Raw genomic sequence first — 22,059 nt, forward strand, 5'->3', positions numbered from 1 at the left:
TTTGTTGGTGTCGAATACACTTAAACAGCCTTGCATTGGGTCGAACACACGATCAGTTCTGTAACTGTATACTGTAGCCTCCAGCCTGGCCGTGCCATGTTCGTTAGCCAAAGAAGATTTAAAAGTTTCCCGTTGTTGCGTGCCTGGACACTTTATAAAATCTATAAGGTGATTACCGATAACACTGTTTACTGCTGGACTTGCGATTTGATATATAAATGTGTTATATATTTTTACAATTGGAACTCATCCACGTTAAACGGGCAATTCCAGCTGTCTTACCGCTGTCCACAATCACATTGCTGCTTCCCTGGCGGTCTCCTTCCATGAGGAAGTCGTGGGTTGATATTACATAGTCGCTCAGTTCCATTTTATTAAAAATTCCGACAAAATTTTGCGTTATGTCTAAATACGAAAGGTAATAATAGTCTACAAGTAGCTGCTGCAATATTCCAGGAAACTCTTCCATTAGAACATCCATCCGCTATATATGGTGTAGCCAAGGATTTTTATATTTCTTCGAAATAGTTTCCAGTGCTTCCATGCCGATTTTATCCAATATCAATCTTGTTGTCGCTTCCATGTAGGAGAAATGGTAGCTTCGCCTTGACATCATGTCTTGTAGTGACGAACTTGGAGAATTTACTACGTAGATTATAGTTAAGTGAGCCTCACAGCTCCTTCTTTAACATTACAGATCGTGCCCTTCTAACTGCTCCTGATAGTCCCTTTGATTTTTTATTTTGGTATTTTAACTACCAAAATGTTATCGCAAAACGGCTCCGTGATAGGAGTAAGAACATTTAAATTCTTCTTGCTAGACAACGTACCATCTTCGGTGTAGTTTATGTTGCCAATGTCAGAAATAAGATTGTGCAGGTTCTCCAGCAGCAACCATAAACCACAGCGTTCGTCGGTTGGTCTCGTCTTTCTCCCTAACAGCTGAGGCATGCTAAGCACTTTGGAGGGATCCATGTTGACACTCTGAGCTACCACAGAGGATTGATTGGTTTGCGATTGTCAAGTCTCCTTTTATACTCTGAAGATCCACGATGGTGGCACTTCCGGTTACGTGATCTTCCGGTCATACATTCTAAATTCGATTGTACTTGCAATCCAGTTGTAAACTCCTAGACGAATTGCGCTATTTTCTGTGCAAGGGAGGGAGGGCGACTGCCCCTCGCGAGTATCACCACTATGTATGAGGCAGTGCCAAAGCATTAGCTGGAATGTATAGTACAGCCCTGTACTTGGTCGCATTTTTCGATATGATAGTACAGCGCAATATCCATACAGTAGAGTACGGCGCTGTACCTGAACTCTGTTTCGGTCGGGGTGGTACAGCACAATATTCGTATTGTAGAGCCTCGATGGGATGGTACAGCGTAATAGCTCCACGGACTGTAGCATCCGAGCGTGATAGCCGGATTGTGCGGTGCGGGATAGGGTGGTACATTTGGATGGGTTGGCATCATGATCCGAAATTAGTCTCATAGGCAGTAGTTCACAAATGCCACAGACACGCAGCAGGCTTTTTCTTCAGAATGAAGTAATTTTATTGCGGTCTCCTAATGAAGAAACACGAGTCCTGATTCCCACAGCTCCCGAACACTATCTGTTGAAATTATTACATAGAAGATATTGGGGAATCTTTAGAACTAAGCAGCGAGAGCCTCAGCATTGTACATAGTTGGGTATAGATGTTCTTCCAACAGGATTTTTTGTATCATCAAAACTGTAATAGTGTGCTGCTATTATAGTTGTTAAATCAGTTGGATGGCACGTATACTTTCCATGTTTTCAGATGAAAGTTTTTAAGATCCTGTATTTCTCGGAATGACAAATTCTCGGGTATGAAAAGCATTATACTAACAAGCGCTGATGTAAAAGGTATTATTTTTATATTAAAACGTTTTGTTATTAATATATTCTCTGGCATTTGTGGCCCATTGAAAGTGGGGTGATGACAAATTAGGTTTTTGAGAGGAAAGGGAGACTGTAACAAACTGTGACCCCCACACCCAGAACAAATTCCCGATCCACGCCTGGTCATTAACCACAGTGCGCACGCATCTGCTATCTTTTTTCCATACAGGGATTATTGGAGTGTTTACTCGAAGGCATTTACTGCACGCGCTGTGTGCAGAACTGTTCACTTTGTACTTCTGAGTGTTTCTCGTGTCTTGGAGTGTGCGGATTTTCGTTTGGCTTTTAAGTCATCTGCATGTGCCTTTCCCGCCTATTCAGCTAGACCACAAGCCTCTTGCATCGGTCTTTGTCATCACTGCACCGCCCTACGCTCAGGCTGCCGTATAAGTAGATAAGATGATTCCCCTGACTTAATGCACATTTCGTGTGCACAGTGCTTAAATCACTCAAAGGACGTCCGTTTCACGCACGGCTTCAAGCACGTCCAGAACTGGCAATGACGCTAGAACATGGAAGTCTCTCCATAATGCTATGCTTTGCGTCTGTTGCAGCGTCGTAGGTGACTGTGTGCTGCGTTTGCCCACGCCACGCATGCGCAATCTACCATGGGTGGAAAGCGTGTTCTGTAGGTTGTGAGGCCGCAATGGACCAGCAGTTAGCTCAACAGTGGGTACAACTCGCCAAGTCCTTGCTGAGTTTTCCTCAGAAACCTGCTTCTCCCGGGCAAGCTTTAACTCGAGGAATACTCCGAGATATTTGGCTTCGTTGGTCCTCTGTACAGGTCACCAAAGGGCTAAAGCTGGGGAATAGCAGGTTGGTGTCTTTTGGTGTACACTTGGGCCTGGCTTTTTGATGCATTCAAGCCTATCCTCCACTAAGTCGCCCTTGTCTCCAGATCGGTGTACGCTTGTTGCAGACGACGAAGAGTGACCTGCGCCCATCTACTTCTCGTGAGGAGCGCTGTACATTCAGCATCTAGCCCCAGAGTGAACTGTTCTTTCCTGGGGAAGTCAGCAGTGTAAAGGGAGAGGAATGGTCAAGTACAGATCCATGCGGAACGTCGGATTCAATCTGTCGGACCATCGAGTCTGCTTTACTTGCTAGGACTACAAATCGCTAGCAGCTGTCAAATCCTACTGCCAAGAACTTGTACAACATCCATGGCTATCAGACGCTGTCAAACTCCTGGGTAATATCAGGGAAGATAGTGCCGTAGATCTACTTGCTGCTTTATGCCGTTCTGTTTTTGTTCTGTGTCTCGAAGAAACTGTCGCACAGTCAATAACATTCGGGAAAGCCAAAATGCTTCTGAAGTAAAATCTCATCTTCTGCGATTGGTTCAAATGGCTCTGAGCACTATAAGACTTAACATCTGAGGTTGTCAGTCCCCTAGAACTTAGAACTACTTGAACCTAACTAACCTAAGGACATCACGCACATTCATGCCTGGGGCAGGATTCGAACCTGCGCGGTTCCAGACTGAAGCGCCTAGAACCGCTCGGCCACACCAGCCGGCTTCTGCAGTTCTGCGAGAAATCCTTTGTGAGATGATTTTTTTTTTTTCAAACACCTTAATCAGAAACCGTAGGAAGCTTATAAGCCTATAATTCTTTGGCTAAACGTGGTTTTCCATGGACTTGGGGATTGCCAAGAAGACCGTTCCCATGACTACGGATAGGTCTTCTTCTGGTAATGAGGTTAACCATGTCTACCATGGTGTTGTCTGCCTCTCGTGGCAGTCCCGTCAGCGTCTGGCACAAGATGTCGCCCTGTTCCGGAACTTAATTGGTGGGTAATAACCTCATATGCGAGCAGATTTCTTATGGTGTTATAGGTCGTATCTGTTCCGCTGTTATCTACTGCACTGTGCACTGCTCTGCAAAACTTAAGAACGAAAGTAACTTTCGCATAATGTGCTTGGTTGGTTGGTTGATTTGGAGGAGGGGACCCAACAGCAAAGTCATTGGTCCCATCGGGTCAGGGAAGGATGGGGAAGGAAGTCGGCACTGCTCTTTCGAAGAATCCGTCCCGCCATTTTCCTGAAGCGTTTAGGTAAAGCAAGTAAAACATAAATCAGGATTGTCAGACTGGGGTCTGAACCGTCGTCCTCCCGATTGCGAGTCCAGTGTGCTAACCAATGCGCCACCTCGCTCAGTGCATAATGTGTCACTGATAAGTAAAACAGCTCGATGAAACTTGGACTACACCAGCTGCTGCAGTATAGTCCAGAAGATAAGAATACGGAATACCGAGCGAGGTGGTGCAGTGGTTAGCACACTAGACTCGGATTCCGGAGGACGACGGTTCAAACCAGCGTCCGGCCATCCTGATTTAGGTTTTCGTGATCTAACTAAATAGCTTCAGGCATATGCCGGAAGGTTCCTTTGAAAGGGCGCGGTCGATTTCCTACTCCTCTCTTCCCTAATCCGATGCGATCGATGACCTCGCTGTTTGGTCCCCTCCTCCTAATCAACCAACCAAATACGGAATGAGATGAACAGAAGTGGCAAAGAGAACAATTACACTGATGTGACCGCTATTTATGATGGTCCCTTTGACATTGTAAAAGCTCAGACATGATTCGTCATATGGTGTGTGATCACCACGGACGACAATGACTCTCTAAAAAATAATCCCATGCTGATTACAAGGTTGGTATGAAGTTCTTATGGTAATACATCCCATTCCTCCAACAGCGCGGTTGACAATTACTGGAGCCGGCCGTTGTGACCGAGCGGTTCTATGCGCTTCAGTCTGGAACCACGCGACCGCTACGGTGGCAGGTTCGAATCATGCTTCGGGCATGGATGTGTGTGATGCCCTTAAGTTAGTTGGATTTAAGTAGTTCTAAGTTCTAGGGGACTGATGACCTCCGATGTTACGTCCAAAGCATTCCACACATGTTCGATGTGATTTAAGCCAGAGAAACGTCCAGGCCAGTCCATTCGTCGAATATGCGCTCGTTCCAGGAGCTCTTCTACATGTGCTGTTCGATACGGTTGTGCATTGTCATCCATAAAAATGAAGTCAGGGCAGACGTGGGCAAGAAGTGCAGCGTCAGGATAATTTTGATGGGTGAGTGTACCATGATTAAAAATTTGGAGGCCACCACTCCCATGCTGTATTATGCCCCACCACACCATAAGACCTCAACCATCGAAACGATCCTGTTCGCCAACGCTAGACTGCTTTCATATGACGCGAGGTGGGAACATATAACTCATCTAGGAACGTTGCCGAATATGATCGTTTTGGTGGTCCAAGTGTTATGATGTGGGGAGGAATAAGGTTGGATGGGCATACTGACCTCCAAATCTTTGAACACGATACACTCATCGGTCAACGTCTTTGTGATACTGTAGACATACCCTATATGCATCTTTTCAGGGATACTTTCATCCCTGACTTCATTTTTATAGATGAAAATGTGCGATCGCGTCGATCCGCGCAGGTGCAAGGGCTCTTGGAACGAGAACATATTCGACAAATGAATTGGCCTGCCCTTTACCCCTAACTTTAATCGAATGGGGCACGTGTGGGGTGTGTTGAAGAGGCGTACTGCAGCCCGTCCGTATGCATTGCAGCACGTCCACATGCGCCAACGACCATCCAGCATCCTCAACCACCCTGGTGGAGAAATGGGACGCCATACCACAAGAACTCTATCACTGTTGTGGCTAGCGTAGGAGAACTTTCCAGAGCGTGTATTGCCGTCTGTGGTGGTCACACACCGTATTAAGAGCCATGTCCAGCATTTTGTAACGATCAGGTGTTCATCGTAAATCGTGGTGACTTCTGTGTAATTACTGTCTTTGAAAAAGTATCATTCTTCAACTTTTGTAGTCATGTTTTCCTCAGTTGCGTGTAATATTACGGTATATTGATAATTTTTACTTATGGACCGTCTGACAGCAACTGAACAAAACACAATTTTAGTGCCATTCGCGTTTCGCCTTTATTTTCTGCAAGGCATCATCAGTGGCCTGGAATATGTACAGAGCCAGATGGTACACCGTGACCTACTCACATAAACTAACACACAGAGTTGCAAATATCCTGAAGAGACAGGGCTTCAAAATAGCATACAAGCCTGGGCAAACCCTCCAATCACACCTAAGCCAACCAGCTACCAAGAGGCAGAAATTCCAACAATCAGGAGTATATAAACTTGAATATCAAAGTTGTGATGCAGTATACATAGGTATGACATGCAGGAGTTTTAAAACACGATAAAAAGAACATACCAGGTGTTGGAAGTACGAAACAAACCATTCAACATTTGCAGAACATTTAAAACACCATAACCACCATCCTACAAACATGGAACAAGAAGTGAAAATAATGAGAATAAGCCACCATGACAAACATCTTATACAAACGTAAGAAAACTTCCACGTTCAGAAAGCCATCGCTGAAAACGAACATGTGATAAATGAATAAACACAGGTCAGCACAGGCTCCATACTACACTTAATAAAAGATATTACACAATAAAAAAAGAAAGAAAGCAGTCGTTCCTCTCACAGAACCAGGAAAAAAACACTCTTCCTCCTTCGCCTTCTGGACATACACACACACAAACACAGCAAAGAAAACACACACACACACACACACACACACACACGCACACACACACACACACAAATGCATACACGAACAGATCACAGGATACTTCAATAATTACACTCGAAAGTTTGGCAATAACATTCGATCTTTGGCAAAAACATCTCACAGTCGGCAACAGAAACCAAAACATTGCATCGAAACAGGTGTTCAGTGCATAGTGCTGTGAAATGTGGGGAATAAACCGCAAATTGGCATTTATAAGAAGAAGAACAACACCAAAAATGCAACAGGAGCGCAATATGTAGGAAATCGTCCACGCAACCTGTAAGTACAGTTCAAAACATTACTACTTAATAGTAAATACCAACCACCAGAACTGTTTATGACCTACAGGTACAGTGACCAAAATGTAAATTAAATAGCATACATATGTAGGCCTACATATTTCAGGCCGCTGATGATGCCTTCCAGAAAATAACGGCACTAAAATCGTGTTTTATTCAGTTGCTGTCAGACGGTCCATAAGTAAAAATCACCAATATACCATAAGTATCATTCTGTTTTTCTCAGCTATCTTCTGTACTATACTGTAGCAATTCTTTCTGCATATGGGGCAAATTTCATAGAGGTATGTTACTTGTCAGTGACACATCATGTGAAAGCTATTTTCGAAGCTAAATTTTGCCCAGCAGCGTATCTGAGCTCAGAATACGTGTTCTACATGCGGCGGCGCGGTTCTTTCCGTCCCTTTACGACGTACCTGCACCTACCTGTGAACATTGTGTCAGCATATCATCAGTAGGGAAACCGAGCGAAACCTACTGTACTTCGACGTGAACCAGGCTACAATTAAAGTCACTAATCCACGTTTCGGGAGAAAGTTTTCTCACGAAATGAATTAATATATTCTGAAACATAGGTGAACAAGTATCACTGCCAAGCCGGTGCTAGTCTTAACACAGTCACTCACAATCCCTTTCACTCACGTTAGCAAGTTTATGGTGTTGCATTTCCCGAAAACGTAATAGCTACAAAAATACTGATTGTTTTTGATTGAGAATGCTCGCCAAATATTAAGTCTGTCAATTCCAAATGCAGTCAGTTTTTAGCCACCGACCTGCTCAATACGCCACGCAGAATATAAATCTTTTCTCGTCACAAAATTCACTTAAAAATTCCGAAATTTCTACACGCTCATCGGAATAATAATGCCGTCACTTTACCACACATTTGATGTATGAAACACTGCTATGTCGGGCAACTTAATCGTTTCCATCGGAACTACTACTACACACGTCCGAACTGTTTCATGGCTAGGCTCCCACTCCTCCCTAGGATAGTCTGTCTTCTCTACCACCAGAGAAAAGTGCGCGAAGAATATTGCTTTACTATTGGTCAGTTTACTCAACAGCCAATAGCAAAACAACATTCTCCCGCGTCTGTCGCGCTTTTCATCAATAACCAATCGCAAAATAATAAACCTAACGACTGTACTTTCTACCGACGTAATTATCTAATACGCTGAAGTTTGCTTATGCATAAAGTTATTTACTATTGTTAATTACACCTGAATTAACTTTCCCTTTACCATAAACTTACTTTACAAATCTATTCTGCAAAAATCCCCATTGTCCATATCCATACTTTTCGAAATGTTCCCACACTAAATCCTACTACACAACTCGTTAAACAATTATCTTCATATTAAACTTAAACCACACTCACGCATCATTCATACTGCTAAAACACATTTATAACATTTTACATACACAAAAAGACATAATAGCACTTTATGAAAATACTAGAGCAGTTTATTGAAAACATTCAATTACTTTAGTGCACTCTAGTGGGCACAATCGAAACTAAAATCACAATCCCCAATTCAATATTGTCCTCTATCGGCTGATACATAAACTACGTGCGCGTCCAGTCTCGCGTCAACATGTGTCACGCTCCAGCTCTGAGACATGTCCCACTTAACCAACTCCAAGGCAGGATCGGTATAAGGCGCTACGCCTCAAGAAGATGGAGCTAACAAGGGAACCTCCCCATCGCACCCCCCTCAGATTTAGCTATAAGTTGGCACAGTGGATAGGCCTTGAAAAACTGAACACAGATCAATCGAGGAACAGGAAGAAGTTGTGTGGAACTATGAAAAAAATAAGCAAAATATACAAACTGAGTAGTCCATGTGCAAGATAGGCAACATTAAGGATCATGTGAGCTAAGGAGCGCCGTGGTCCCGTGGTTAGGGAGAGCGGCTGCGGAGTGAGAGGTCCAGGGTTTAAGTCTTCCCTCGAGTGAAAAGTTTACTTTCTTTATTTTCGCAAAATTATGATCTGTCCGTTCGTTCATTGACGTCTCTCTTCGCTGTAATAAGTTTAGTGTCTGTGTTTTGCTACCGCACCGCAAAACCGTGCGATTAGTAGACTAAAGGACGTGCCTCTCCAATGGGAACCGAAAACATATGATCGCAAGGTCATAGGTCAACCGATCCCTCCACAGGAAAACACATCTGATGTATTCTATACGACACTGGTGACGGCATGTGCGTCACATGACAGGAATATATTGTCGACCCACCTAACTTGTACACTTGGCGAATGGGTAAAAAGATTCTTCTACCTTGCCCGATTTAGATTTTCTTGTGGATGTGATAATCACTCCCAAAAAAGTGATGAAAACATAAGAGTTTGTCACATAAACTGCAACAAATGAATGCAACAGTTTCACAGTTTTCCCTGTGCTCTTTCAAAACATACGTTTTTAACGTTTTCAAATTTTTCCGTCTGTAGACCGTCAAATCCTGCATATGTCCAAGCATCTGAACATGTCCTGGAATTTTGGAGAGCGAAGTTGATTATGTGCGAGTGCCTGACTTTTGATAATTGACACACGATCACGTAAACAATACTGCGCTGTGTACCTGTGCAGCTTCGCAAAATCATAGAATCTTTTCACAAAGTATTTCACGTGCCGAAAACCTCGCATCGGATGGACGGACAGATAATAATTGTCTGAAAATAAAAAATTAAACTTTTTACTCGAAGGAAGACTTGAACCCTGGACCTATCACTCCGCAGCTGCTCTCGCTAACTACGGGACCACGGCGTTCCTGAGCTCACATTCTCCTTGATGTTGCCTATGTTGCGCATGGACTACTCAGTTTGCATATTTTACTTATTTTTTTCATAGTTCCACACAACTTCTTCCTGTTTTCTCGATTGATCTGTGTTCAGTTTTTCAAGGCCTATCCACTGTGCCAGCTTATAACTAAATCTGAGGGGGGTGCGATGGGGAGGTTCCCTTGTAAGAACCTTAGGCTTGCCAGACTTGCACGCTATGAGAAAGGGGGCGTTTGAACACCGTAAACAAAGAGGCAGAGTGGAGTAGTGTAAGCAGGCGACGCGCGTGCCTCGCAGTCGGCGGTCAGTGGCCTCTGGAGCACGCAGGAGCAGCGGCTGCAGCGGAAGGCGCGCCAGTCATGGCCGACCCGCGGAGACCGACGCAGGCCCTGGGCGCGCTGCTGCTGGCGCTGCTGGCGGCCGCGCATGCGCACGCGCTGCCCGCCGACGTGTACGACCAGCGCCAGAGCGGCCGCGTCAACGTGTACGTGCGCGTCGCGGACGCCGCACTTGTCGCCATGCTGCCCCACGGCACACTCTCGGTAAATAACGCTCGGCACATCGCACTCGTTTTACCGTCGCTATCTGTATTACTAAAACGCTATCCTGGAACCCGGTACCAGCTTCAACGTAGGGGCAACAAAAATTCGATTTTGAATATTTCGCGTAATTAATTATTTAAAATGCTTTCATAATCTACTCATTCAGACTTATAATCTTGTCTTAAAAGTTTAACAGAATGAGTCAAGTATTACAGTTAAAAACTGTGTTTGTATTGAGGCAACGTAACTGACGGCGCGCAAGTATTTGACAATGACAGCACTTAGCGACCATGAACCAAGTTTAAACATAATTTCAAACCTTTACGAAATTTTTACTCGCTGATACCTTCCACAAAACGATGAAAGGAAAAGAAGTTTATCGCTTACTACATTTTCGCTTTTCGTGCAGTCGAACTTCAGCATCAAGCGTAACGTTTTACCTTATTACTTCTTTACCACTAACTCTATTCGCAACAATTTTTGCAGACTGTGTCGAAATAAGCCGCTGAATGTACCCACAAAAATATATCATTGTACGAGACGTGATTGACGAGGTATGACCTACAGTACAGAGATGCGTGAAAAACTGCCGCATCATGTACACCATTTTAATTTATTACTTCTTTGTTACATACTCTATTCGAAATCCAATGTGCAGGCAGAATCCACATATACTAGTGAATGTACCTGCTAAATTATATCATTGTACGGCCAATAATTCAGGAGGTATGACGTAATAAACATTTAGATACCTGAAAAATTAGCTTTTCCTTAAAACGGCGTCCAGTAAAACTTCAACATCAGGCATAACATTTTAATTTATTGCGTTTTTACTACTAACCCCATTCGCAACACAGTAAGCATACAGTGTCCACCTACACCACTTAATGTACGTATAAAATTATGACATGGTACGATACATATTTCACGACGAATGATGTTATAAACACGGAGATGTGTGAGAAACTAGCTTTTGATTAAAATGGAGCGCAAATTACCCAGTTCCTACTCACACAGTGTTTCATAGTAAGAGCGTTTGCCAGACCGTGTAGCCGAACGGTTCCAGGTGCTTCAGTCTGGAACCGCGCGACCGCTAAGGTTGCAGGTTCGAATCCTGCCTCGGGCATGGATGTGTGTGATGTCCTTAGGTTAGTTAGGTTTAAGTAGTTCTAAGTTCTAGGGGACTGATGACCTCAGATGTTAAGTCCCATAGTGCTCAGAGCCATTTGAACCATTTGAGAGCGTTTAGCGACTTTCAACTTCCCTAAACTTCTTTCGCTCTCATGCGTTAAAGGCAGTTAACACGTTAACTCATACGCAAAGAAATCAGAAATTTGAAGTTGTTCTATATTTGTTTTTAAAGAATCGTGGTTTTACTGGTAGTGTCTGACACGCTAACAGTTATGTTTTTTTTGCCCTTGGGTGTCAAACGCGTATTCAGATTTCTGTTTTGGAGAGGGTGGAGGGGTCACTTTCGTTACTGTCATTCTTCCATCCCCCCTTTCCCCCCTTCCAAAGAGAACCGCCACTTTAAGCGCTGCAGATTGCAACGAATTTAATAATAACACCAATAAAAATTTAAAACGTTTTAATACAATAATAATATATTGTTCAGTTACAATAAATATGTATAAAGTTTTAACGTAATAATAAAATAATTTGTTTACATCAGTACCTTATTTTATCGCTGTAGCATAACTTCCAAGAAAATACATCTCCGAAAAATACATTTGAGAAATACAGTGTCATGCAAGTGACTTAGAACAATGATAGCAACAAAGTCTCCCAAATTTGACAGCGTCATATCTTACACGATGTGAAATCGAAGTGTGCACGCACCATTATCATTAATTCACTTGAAACAATTGAGAACAGATGTCCGCAAACTATGGCTATGGAAATGAGCGTTTGGCGTCATTGGCTGGGAGGCCCCTTACGGGGCAGATTCGGCCGCCTTGGTGCAGGTCTTATTACATTCGACGCCACACTGGGCGACCTGCGCGCCCGATGGGGATGAGATGATGATGAAGACAACAGTACCTGAGCGGAGAAAAATCAACGGCCCAGCCGGGAATCGAACTCGGTCCCCTCAAGACGGTAGTCCGTCACGCTGACCATTCAGCTATCGTGGCGGACAGTGTGGCTATGCAAGCAAGTAAACTGATGTGGCAGTGGGGGATAGGGATTGTTTCTTTCAGCCGTTTTCGCCTGCTTTGGGGAAAGTCAGTCTTTAAGTTATTGTTCTTTTAATCGAAGACTTTCCTTTTACGTCTTGCCTTACTCTACCCCTGTGGCTTGTTGGTTCTACCAATGGCCTAATGAAATGTATCGAATTTGTTGCTGAGCGCAGGTATGTTCAGCCTGTGAATGTGCGATTTTCCCCGACTGGAAGGTTCTCTGCACCTGGTCAGGCCACATGCACAACTTACCTTTCCTGTAGTATACATAATTTCTAATTTCTAGACTTTCTAGTCATTTTCGAACTTTATAGTTACCATTCTACTTTATTCTCCGAAAGTTAACTGAGGGACTGGGAGAATTTATGTGTGTAAAAATATAAACGCTTTTACCAAAAGGTCTTTTCGGGGGGCGCTGGATCGAGAGTGAAGACCTTGTTGGATCTGCGCCTTTTGGGATCGTGGGAGCAGTAAAACAGATACGCCATCGGTTGTATTTTAAAATAATAATCATGTCGTGTGACGAGGGCCTCCCGTCGGGTAGACCGCTCGCCTGGTGCAAGTCTTTCGATTTGACGCCACTTCGTCGACTTGCGCGTAGATGGGGATGAAATGATGAAACGATGATGATTGGGACAACACAACACCCAGTCCCTGGGAATCGAACCCGGGCCCTTAGGATTGACAGTCGGTCTATTTTAAAATGAAAGACGCGGATTGTTCAAATGATTCAAATGGCTGTAAGCACTATGGGACTTAACATCTGAGGTCATCATCCCCGAGACTTAGAACGACTTAAACCTAACTAACCTAAGGACATCACACGCATCCATGCCCGAGGCAGGATTCGAACCTGCGACCGTAGCAGCAGCGCGGTTCCGGACTGAACCTCCTAGAACCGTTGGTCACAGCGGCCGGCACGCACATTGTATTCACCCACACAGGGTGACGGCGTAAAATTATGACGACGGCAGTAGTAGCCGAAAATAGCACATCACTGAAATCAGCTGAACGGGTGGAGTAAATGACAGTGATCGTGATACAGCCAAGGAGAAGCATGGGATTGTCTTTCAGATTTACAAAACTATTCTGTCTTCCTTGCTTGAGCCATCGTATCACTTTTTTCTCTGTGGTGTATTCATTTCTGCATAGAGAAATAGCCATGTTAAGATTTTGTTGGACTGAAGTGAATGAAACACAATTCACGAAGGTGCTTTTCTCCCTTCCGCTCGTATAGCCGATCGGGTTAGCACGCCCCTTCCGGGGCCAATGTCTCTAAGGGAGCGAGGCGTTCCTAAATGATTGAAAATGAAGCGCAGACCATTCCCGCTTTCATGAAGGGTCAGCAAACAGCCGCACAAAACTATAGGCATGTATCTCTGACGTCAGTCTGTTATAGAATTTTGAAACGTTTTGAGCTCGCGTATTATGACATTTCTGCAGACCGAAAATCTCCTTTGTAGGAATCAACATGGTTCCGTAAACAACAATCGTGAGAAACCCAGCTCGCTCTGTTCTTCCACGAGACCCAGGAAGCAGCAGACACCGGCGCTTTGGTTGTCGCCCTGTTCCTTGGCTTACGGAAAGCGTTCGATACAGTTGTGCACTGCTGTCCAGTGAACGAAATACGAGCATATGCTATATAGTACCAACTTTGTGACCGGATGGGAGAATTTCTAGCAAACAGTACACAACATATCACTCTCAACGGAAAGAAGTCTTCACACAAAGTCTCTTCGGCGTGCCCCAGCGGAGTATTATAGGACCATTAATTTTCACGACGTAATATAACTGCACAACAAGCACTGGAAGCAATTACCTTCATAAAATACGAGGGGTGTTCTTCGGTAAGTAACATCTTTCAGTTTTATTCATGATTCAAATACACCCTGTTATTCCCCTATTCTTCTGGCTACAAAACGCTTTTTTGAACAGAATCTGCACTCTATGCGATAGCCTTACGCCACCTTACTCAAAGGGCTCGTGTTCCCACATGGTACCACTCCACTGGTCGATGTCGGAGCCAACGTCTCACTGCGTCAATAACCTCGCCGTAATCTTTTACTGCTTCCAGCGGAGTGCACCCTTCATTGGGCGAAACAGATGGAAGTCTAAAGGTGCGAAATCCTTGCGGTATGGTGGATGAGGAAGAACAGTCCACTGGAGTTCTGTGAGCTTCTGTCGGGTGCGCAGACTTGTGTGAGGCCTTACTTTGTCACAGAGAAGGAGAAGTTGGTATGCATTCTTGTGGCGACGAACATTCTAAAGTGGTTTCCTCAGATTGCTGGGCCGGCCGGGGTGGTCGTGCGGTTCTAGGCGCTACAGTCTGGAACCGCAGGACCGCTACTGTCGCAGGTTCGAATCCTGCGTCGGGCATGGGAGTGTGTGGTGTCCTTAGGTTAGTTAGGTTTAAGTAGTTCTGTTCTAGGGGACTGATGACCTCAGAAGTTAAGTCCCATAGTGCTCAGAGCCATTTGAACCATTTTTTCAGATTCCTGAGGGTAGTACAATAACACTTACTAGTTGATCGTTGCACCATGAGAGACGATATCAAACGGAATAACACCTTCGGAGTCCCACAAGACGGCCGCCATGACTTTACCGGCGGAGAGTGCGGAACTGAACTTTTTCTTCGAAGGAGATTGCTATTTTGTTTCCGGTCCGAAGTGATGCATATTGTTACGATAAGCCTCGTGCCGAGCAAGCAACTCCGCACAGATGGTCCTTCGTTGCTCTGCATGACCTCGAACGAGAGCGTGCGTAGGTCCAACACTGCAGGAGTCTTAAGCCGTGTGCGGACGGCCGACACGCGGGGGATCGGGCAGATTGACAAAATGTCATTTTTTCCAAAAAGATTTGCGCGGCCTTGTTGCGATCATGACAGACTCCTCGCTCAACGACTCACCGTGTTCTTGTTCACTGCTAGGTCTTCATAGACATTCTGCAAGCGCCTATGAATATCTGAAATGCTCTGGTATTCCGCCAAAAGAAACTCAATGACGGTTCTGCTTGGAACGCACGTCCGTCACAGATGCCATTTTGAAGGCTACGTACAGCGCCACCACCTATCGGAACTCATGAAACTAAAGGGGCTGAAGCCAGAATATTCTAGGATGTTGCGCAACAAATTCCGCATTTTTGTTAGCGAAATTTTTCGAAGAAATAAATGTGTTGCATTATTTATTGAACGTCTCTCGTACCTAGGAGTATGCGTACGGAGCAATTTGAAGTGGAACAACCACGTAAAATTAACGAAGGGTACGGAAGATGCCAGACAGATTCATTGGATGAACGCTCTGGAAACGTAGTCCGTCAACAAATGAAGTAGTTTATAAAACAGTCATTCGATCACTACTTGAATAGTGTTCGGCAGTCTGGGAACCGTACCAGACAGGATTGTTAGAGGAAATAGAGAAGATCTAAAGAAGATCAGCACCTTTAGTTACAGGTTCACCTGGTAAGTACGAAAGCCTCACAGGGAGGCTCCACTACACATGACTGTAGGCAAATTTATCGGTGTGTTCCCTAAACCCGGGCACATCCATCGGACTGCCACACGGCTCAGCGTGATTCAGCTCTCATTTTAGTCACCCGCTGACCCGTGGCGTCACTCTTTACATCTCGTCAAGCGACGGTTTACACTGACTACGGAAGCGTGTGGTTTTTAAGATGATGTTCGAACACTGTACCCCATTTTTTTAACTCCCTAAGCGCAATCACTGTGCTAGCTAAAGTGCTGGTAGCGCTTTGAAACTCACGAGTGGTTCCTTCCTCGATTTCCTGCGAGTTTGTGCCGCCACGCTCCCTCGACTCTTATAACTACCATCTGGTTTCTGTACAAATTGTAAAGAGCCTTTCGCTCCCTGTATTTTACCCCTGCCACCTTCATGATTTGAAAGAGAGTATTCCAATCAACATTGTCAAAAGCTTTCTTTAAGTCTACTAATGCTAGAAACGTAGGTTTGCCTTTCCTTAATCTTTCTTCTAAGATAAGTCGTAGTGTCAGTATTGCCTCACGTGTTCCAACATTTCTACGGAATCCAAACTGATCTTCCCCGAGGTCGGCTTCTATCAGTTTTTCCATTCGTCTCTAAAGAATTCGCGTTAGTATTTTGCAGCTGTGACTTATTAAACTGATAGTTCGGTAATTTTTACACCTGTCAACACGTGCTTTCTTTGAGATTGGAATTATTAGATTCTTCATGAAGTCTCAGGGAATTTAGCCTGTCTCATACATTTTGCTCACCAGATGGTAGAGTTTTGTCAGCACTGGCTCTCCCAAGGCTATCAGTAGTTCTAATGGAATGTTGTCTACTCCCGGGGCCTTGTTTTGACTTAGGTCTTTCATTGCTCTGTCAGTATCGTATCTCCCATTTCATCTTCATCTACATCCTCTTCCATTTCCATAATATTGTCCTCAAGAACATCGGCCCTGCATAGACCCTCTATATACTCCTTCCACCTTTCTGCTTTCCCTTCTTTGCTTAGAATTTGGTTTCCATCTGAGTTCTTGATATTCATGCAAGTGGTTCTCTTTTATCCAAAGGTCTCTCTAATTTTCCTGTAGGCAGTATCTATCCTACCCCTCGTGAGATAAGCCTCTACATCCTTAAATTTGTCCTCTAGCCATTCCTGCTTAGCCATTTTGCACTTCCTGTCGATCTCATTTTTGAGACGTTTGTATTCCTTTTTGCCCGCTTCATTTACTGCATTTTTGCATTTTCTCCTTTCATCAATTAAATTCATTATCTCTTCTGTTACCCATGGATTTCTACTAGCCCTCGTGTTTTTACCTACTACATCCTCTGCTGCCTTCACTATTCCATCCCTCAAAGCTACCCATTCTTCTTCTGCTGTATTTCTTTCCCCCATTCTTGTCAATTGTTCCCTTATGCTCTCCCTGAAACTCTGTACAACCTCTGGTTCTGTCAGTTTATCCAGGTCCCATCTCCTTAAATTCCCACCTTTTTGCAGTTTCTTCAGTTTTAATCTACAGTTCTTAACCAATAGATTGTGGTCAGAGTCCACAGCTGCCCCTGGAAATGTCCTACAATTTAAAACCTGGTTCCTAAATCTCTGTCTTACCATTATATAATCTATCTGAAACCTTCTAGTATCTCCAGGGTTCTTCCATGTATACAACCTTCTTTCATGATTCTTGAACCAAGTGTTAGCTATGATTAAGCTATGCTCTGTGCAAAATTCTACCAGGCGGCTTCCTCTTTCATTTCTTAGCCCCAATCCATATTCACCCACTACGTTTCCTTCTCTTTCTTTTCCTGCTGACGAATTCCAGTCACCCATGACTATTAAATTTTCGTCTCCCTTCACTACCTGAATAATTTCTTTTATCTCATATATTTATCAATTTCTTCATCATCTGCAGAGCTAGTTGGCATATAAACTTGTACTACTGTTGTAGGCGTGGGCTTCGTGTCTATCTTGGCCACAATAATGCGTTCACTATGCTGTTTGTAGTAGCTTACCCGCACTCCTATTTTCCTATTCATTACCAAAGCTTCTCCTGCGTTACCCCTATTTGATTTTGTATTTATAACCCTGTATTCACCTGACCAAAAGTCTTGTTCCCCTGCGACCGAACTTCACTAATTCCCATTATATCTAACTTTAACCTATTCATTTTCCTTTTTAAATTTTCTAACCTACATGCCCGATCAAGGCCTGACATTCTACGCTCCGATCCGTAGAACGTCAGTTTTCTTTCTCCTGATGACGACGTCCTCTTGAGTAGTCCCCGCCCGGAGATCCGAATGGGGGACTATTTTACCTCCAGAATATTTTACCCAAGAGGACGCCATCATCATTTAATCATACAGTAAAGCTGCATGCCCTCGGGAAAAATTACGGCTGTAGTTTCCCCTTGCTTTCAGTCGTTCGCAGTACCAGCACAGCAAGGCCGTTTTGGCTAGTGTTTCAAGGCCAGATCAGTCAATCATCCAGACTGTTGCCCCTGCAACTACTGAAAAGGCTGTTGCCTCTCTTCAGGAACCACACGTTTGTCTGGCCTCTCAACAGATACCCCTCCGCTGTTGTTGCACCTACGGTGCGGCTATCTGTATCGTTGAGGCTCGCAAAAAACTGTGATCTCATTCCTCGCCAGGTCAACTGGGAATTTGTGACCGCGTCTGTTTGCAGTGGCTTCTTCCGAGTTCTCCAATTCACGCTGGACGTGTCCGATGAGTATCTGTTTCCTGAAGCTGCACTACAGCGAACGCTAGTGCAGTGCTGTGTTACGACGGATAACTATTGAATGAAACGATGGGAGGGAATTAAACGCACTTTTTATAGAGACACGCATAAGAGGCTGTCGAGATAAACAGCTCCATCCGGATCTGGCTGCAATGTAAAAAGACGCATTAGAAAAATAGAGGACATTCCATAAGCTCAGCTAGTATCTATTATTATATCTTATTTACATGTTCTCTACCCTCGTTGTCTAGACATAGCGTCGTTAAGACCCTATTTATGTCTCTCTTACGTGGGCTGGGACGAACAGGAAACGTGAGAAACTATAAGAACAAAAGATTTTAATGTAGTGAAAATATTTTGCAATCCTTGCTGTATCATCCCCGCTCATTGTGGAAAACAAACTTTAGACTGTAGGTAGGCCATTCTCCGTCATATCCATCTGCAGAGGTCTATTATGATACGCACCGAACTTCTATGGTTTTAGCAACAGCGAAGAAAAATGTGCAGGATGTTTTTAATCAGGCCGTGAGGCAAGGTCTGATGTCTCAGTCGATAGGAGCGTCGAATGCGAAACGCAAATGTCCAGGATCGGACCCCAGTGCTACAAGTGGTTTCAACATGTTGGAGTGTATCAGTGTAAGAATGCTATAAAATGACACGAAACAGAGAATAACTCGAAAATCAGATCGCAAATATTTTCTACCATAAGTGCTTTTACGTAAGTCAATAGTGAAATAGTTATTTTTATTACAAATGGGATAGTTCTGCTTGATCAAAATTCGTGTCGGAGTATGGGAGTTTCGTGTCAAGCAATTGATGTATTTTTTTATTATTTCTAAGAAATCACTAAATTTGCATTGAAGCTTGGACAGCTATACTCTTGTGGGGAAAAAAGGATGAGCAAAGAAACATTTGGTCGAAAAACTTTGCTAAGCAGGAAGACAGGTCGGACTAACACACTAAAACCAGAATCAACAGGAAGCACGACTATAAAGAAAGAGAAAGAAATTTGAGGGCAACACAAACTGTGTGAGCATTAGCTCACAAATGCTATGCTGTGATGAAGTCGTTCACCCAGGACCGGAAAAACTAGAAAACGGAATTGCAGGAGGCGTGATGGGGGCGTCGCGGGAGGTGATTACGGCAGCAGGACCCAGCATTCCTCGTAGCCGCGGGAAGCGAGCCTGCTCCGTCTGCCAGCAGCACAGCATCCAGCGGATACGCCCGCTTTGAACCCTCAGAACCATTTCTAAACGTTTTTGTTTTAATTTCTAAACAAGTCAGCGCGCATTAATATTCCACAATGATAACTCATTTTTGTTTGAAAGAATTTGAACCTCGGGTCACACCAGTGATTTGTATACTAACTGGATGTAGATATCCGATCTCAGAGCAGGGAACTTCGACGTGCATACAGATTCTTGTCAACTGTTTAGTCTGCCATGTTGTAATTAGTCAACAAAACTTCGACAGATCTGTACGTGATAAAGAATTCTTTAGTGTTTTCTAACTTTGAACTTGATATTAATATGCGATGCTGATGTGGGAGCAGAATCGAAAAGTGTTTCCATTTTGCGTTCTCGTGGCATTTCGTGGCAGCCATGGTGTAATTAGGCAAGAAACGAACTACGAGCGTCTTTGTCCGGCACATTCAAACAGCTGGAGTTCGATGTCCATGTAGTATAGGGATCATTGATTAAGACACATAGCGAATCGAAACAAATTCATGGAAAGTCTCTGCACGAGTACTCAAGCTCTTTATTGCAAGACAATTGTCGTCATACGAATATTGGCCTTTCGTCATATTCCATACGCCTGATAGAGATATTTTCCTAAAAGCGTCATCGTATGTAGCTTTGTGAGGTTGTTGATATTGCAAGGATCGTGTGAATAAGAGCACAAAATTCCTTGATGAATTTCTTCATATGAGAAATCTGAGAGCGCGATAGATGCGGAGTACAAGCTATGATGGGAGGCAATATCGACCGTCTTTTTGGTAAAGGAACATTTGCAGAATTCGCTTTAATAGATGTAGGAAAGCTGCAGGAAATCTTATTCTGGATGGTCATACGGAGTTGAACACCATTCCTAGTGAATGCGAATCTAGTGCCTTAACTAGAGCACCAGCTCGTTCTATCCGTTATCAGATCTCCCACTGTACTGTCTGTCTATGCGGAAATAGTTTTACAGAAACTCCGCTCCTCGATAACTTTTTTACAGCTTTTGTTTGGTAGAAGTAGTACTAGTAGCAGTAGCTTCATTCATCACTTTTACAACGGTATTGGCACCCTTTAGGTGCTGATGGTATTGGACATGTCATGATATTTCAACTGAAGAACAACAAAAATGACATAATTGATATGTACATGCATTTACACACTTACAGGTTCAGTTTGGTAAGGATGGGGGAGATGTTAGGCCTGAAGAAATTTAGGGAAACCACGGAAAACCTAAATCAGGATGGCCAAATGAAGATTGTAGTCTTCAGTTTGTTTAAAACATTGCTACATCATTCGGTTTATCCGTAGTGTACAATACTGTTTTAAAAGGAAGTCATTTACTTACGTCGAGGTAAAAGGCTAGTACTAAACTACACTGTTCTTTAATTCCTGGCTCTCTGTCACTGCACACGCTAAACACTCTGTTTCGTAATGTGACCGTACACGCGCTGTCATCTGGCGTCAGGACCGTAGCGACAACGTTTGATTTCCAGGTTATGTACTGAAATTCCCCATCTGCTTGTCCGAAAAACTGTCGGCATCGCTTCATAATGGGTAAGATATTGAGCTCAGAAAGATTATAAGCCTTTAATGTTGCACATTATACATAATTTTACTGTACGCTTAATTTTCAGCTTTCTTCTCGATCGTCACTTTTGTAATACACACCCCAAACGCGACAAGACTGTATTTCTGTTGCAATTTTTCAAAAGCAGCGTACTTATATTTTTATATCTAGCGTCTACGTATCTATACATATTATAAAGTCTCTTGCCACAGTTTCTTCAGACTAATCTTAGGAGCTACGGAAGGAATTTTCATGCGGTTTTCACTTAGATGGACTGATTCATGAGGAAGTTTTGTGTATATAAGTTATTACCGCTAAGTTCAAATGGCTCTGAGCACTATGGGACTTAACATCTATGGTCATCAGTCCCCTAGAACTTAGAACTACTTAAACCTAACTAACCTAAGGACATCACACAACACCCAGCCATCACGAGGCAGAGAAAATCCCTGACCCCGCCGGGAATCGAACCCGGGAACCCGCGCGTGGGAAGCGAGAACGCTACCGCACGACCACGAGATGCGGGCTACCGCTAAGTATTACTGAGTATGTAATCTGTCCTATATTTGCTTAGCGTTTGGACTCAAGTCACGGCTGTTCAGCTACAGGGGAGACGGTATCTGGTGGGAAAACCACTAAAGTAAATAGCCGCAACAACTGCGGGGACCAGTAGAGCTTGACCAGCTGGTCGCGTAGCGGTAAAGTGTGTGCCTGAAAACTGAC

At 43.8% G+C, this 22,059-nt stretch overlaps 1 protein-coding gene across 1 annotated transcript in view; it reads left to right on the forward strand.

Annotated features, from left to right (window-relative positions):
* Nucleotides 1-10,044: 10,044 nt before the first annotated feature.
* LOC124624188 (salivary glue protein Sgs-3-like) overlaps nucleotides 10,045-22,059 on the forward strand; it is a 43,402-nt gene continuing 31,387 nt past the window's right edge. Inside the window, exon 1 of the mRNA XM_047149091.1 lies at nucleotides 10,045-10,162. Within this exon, the coding sequence (XP_047005047.1) occupies nucleotides 10,139-10,162 (24 nt within the window). The 5' untranslated portion in view covers nucleotides 10,045-10,138. The remainder of the gene's footprint in view (nucleotides 10,163-22,059) is intronic.

This window comes from Schistocerca americana, chromosome 1 (assembly GCF_021461395.2).
Source record: "Schistocerca americana isolate TAMUIC-IGC-003095 chromosome 1, iqSchAmer2.1, whole genome shotgun sequence".
Taxonomy (NCBI): Eukaryota; Metazoa; Arthropoda; class Insecta; order Orthoptera; family Acrididae; genus Schistocerca; species Schistocerca americana.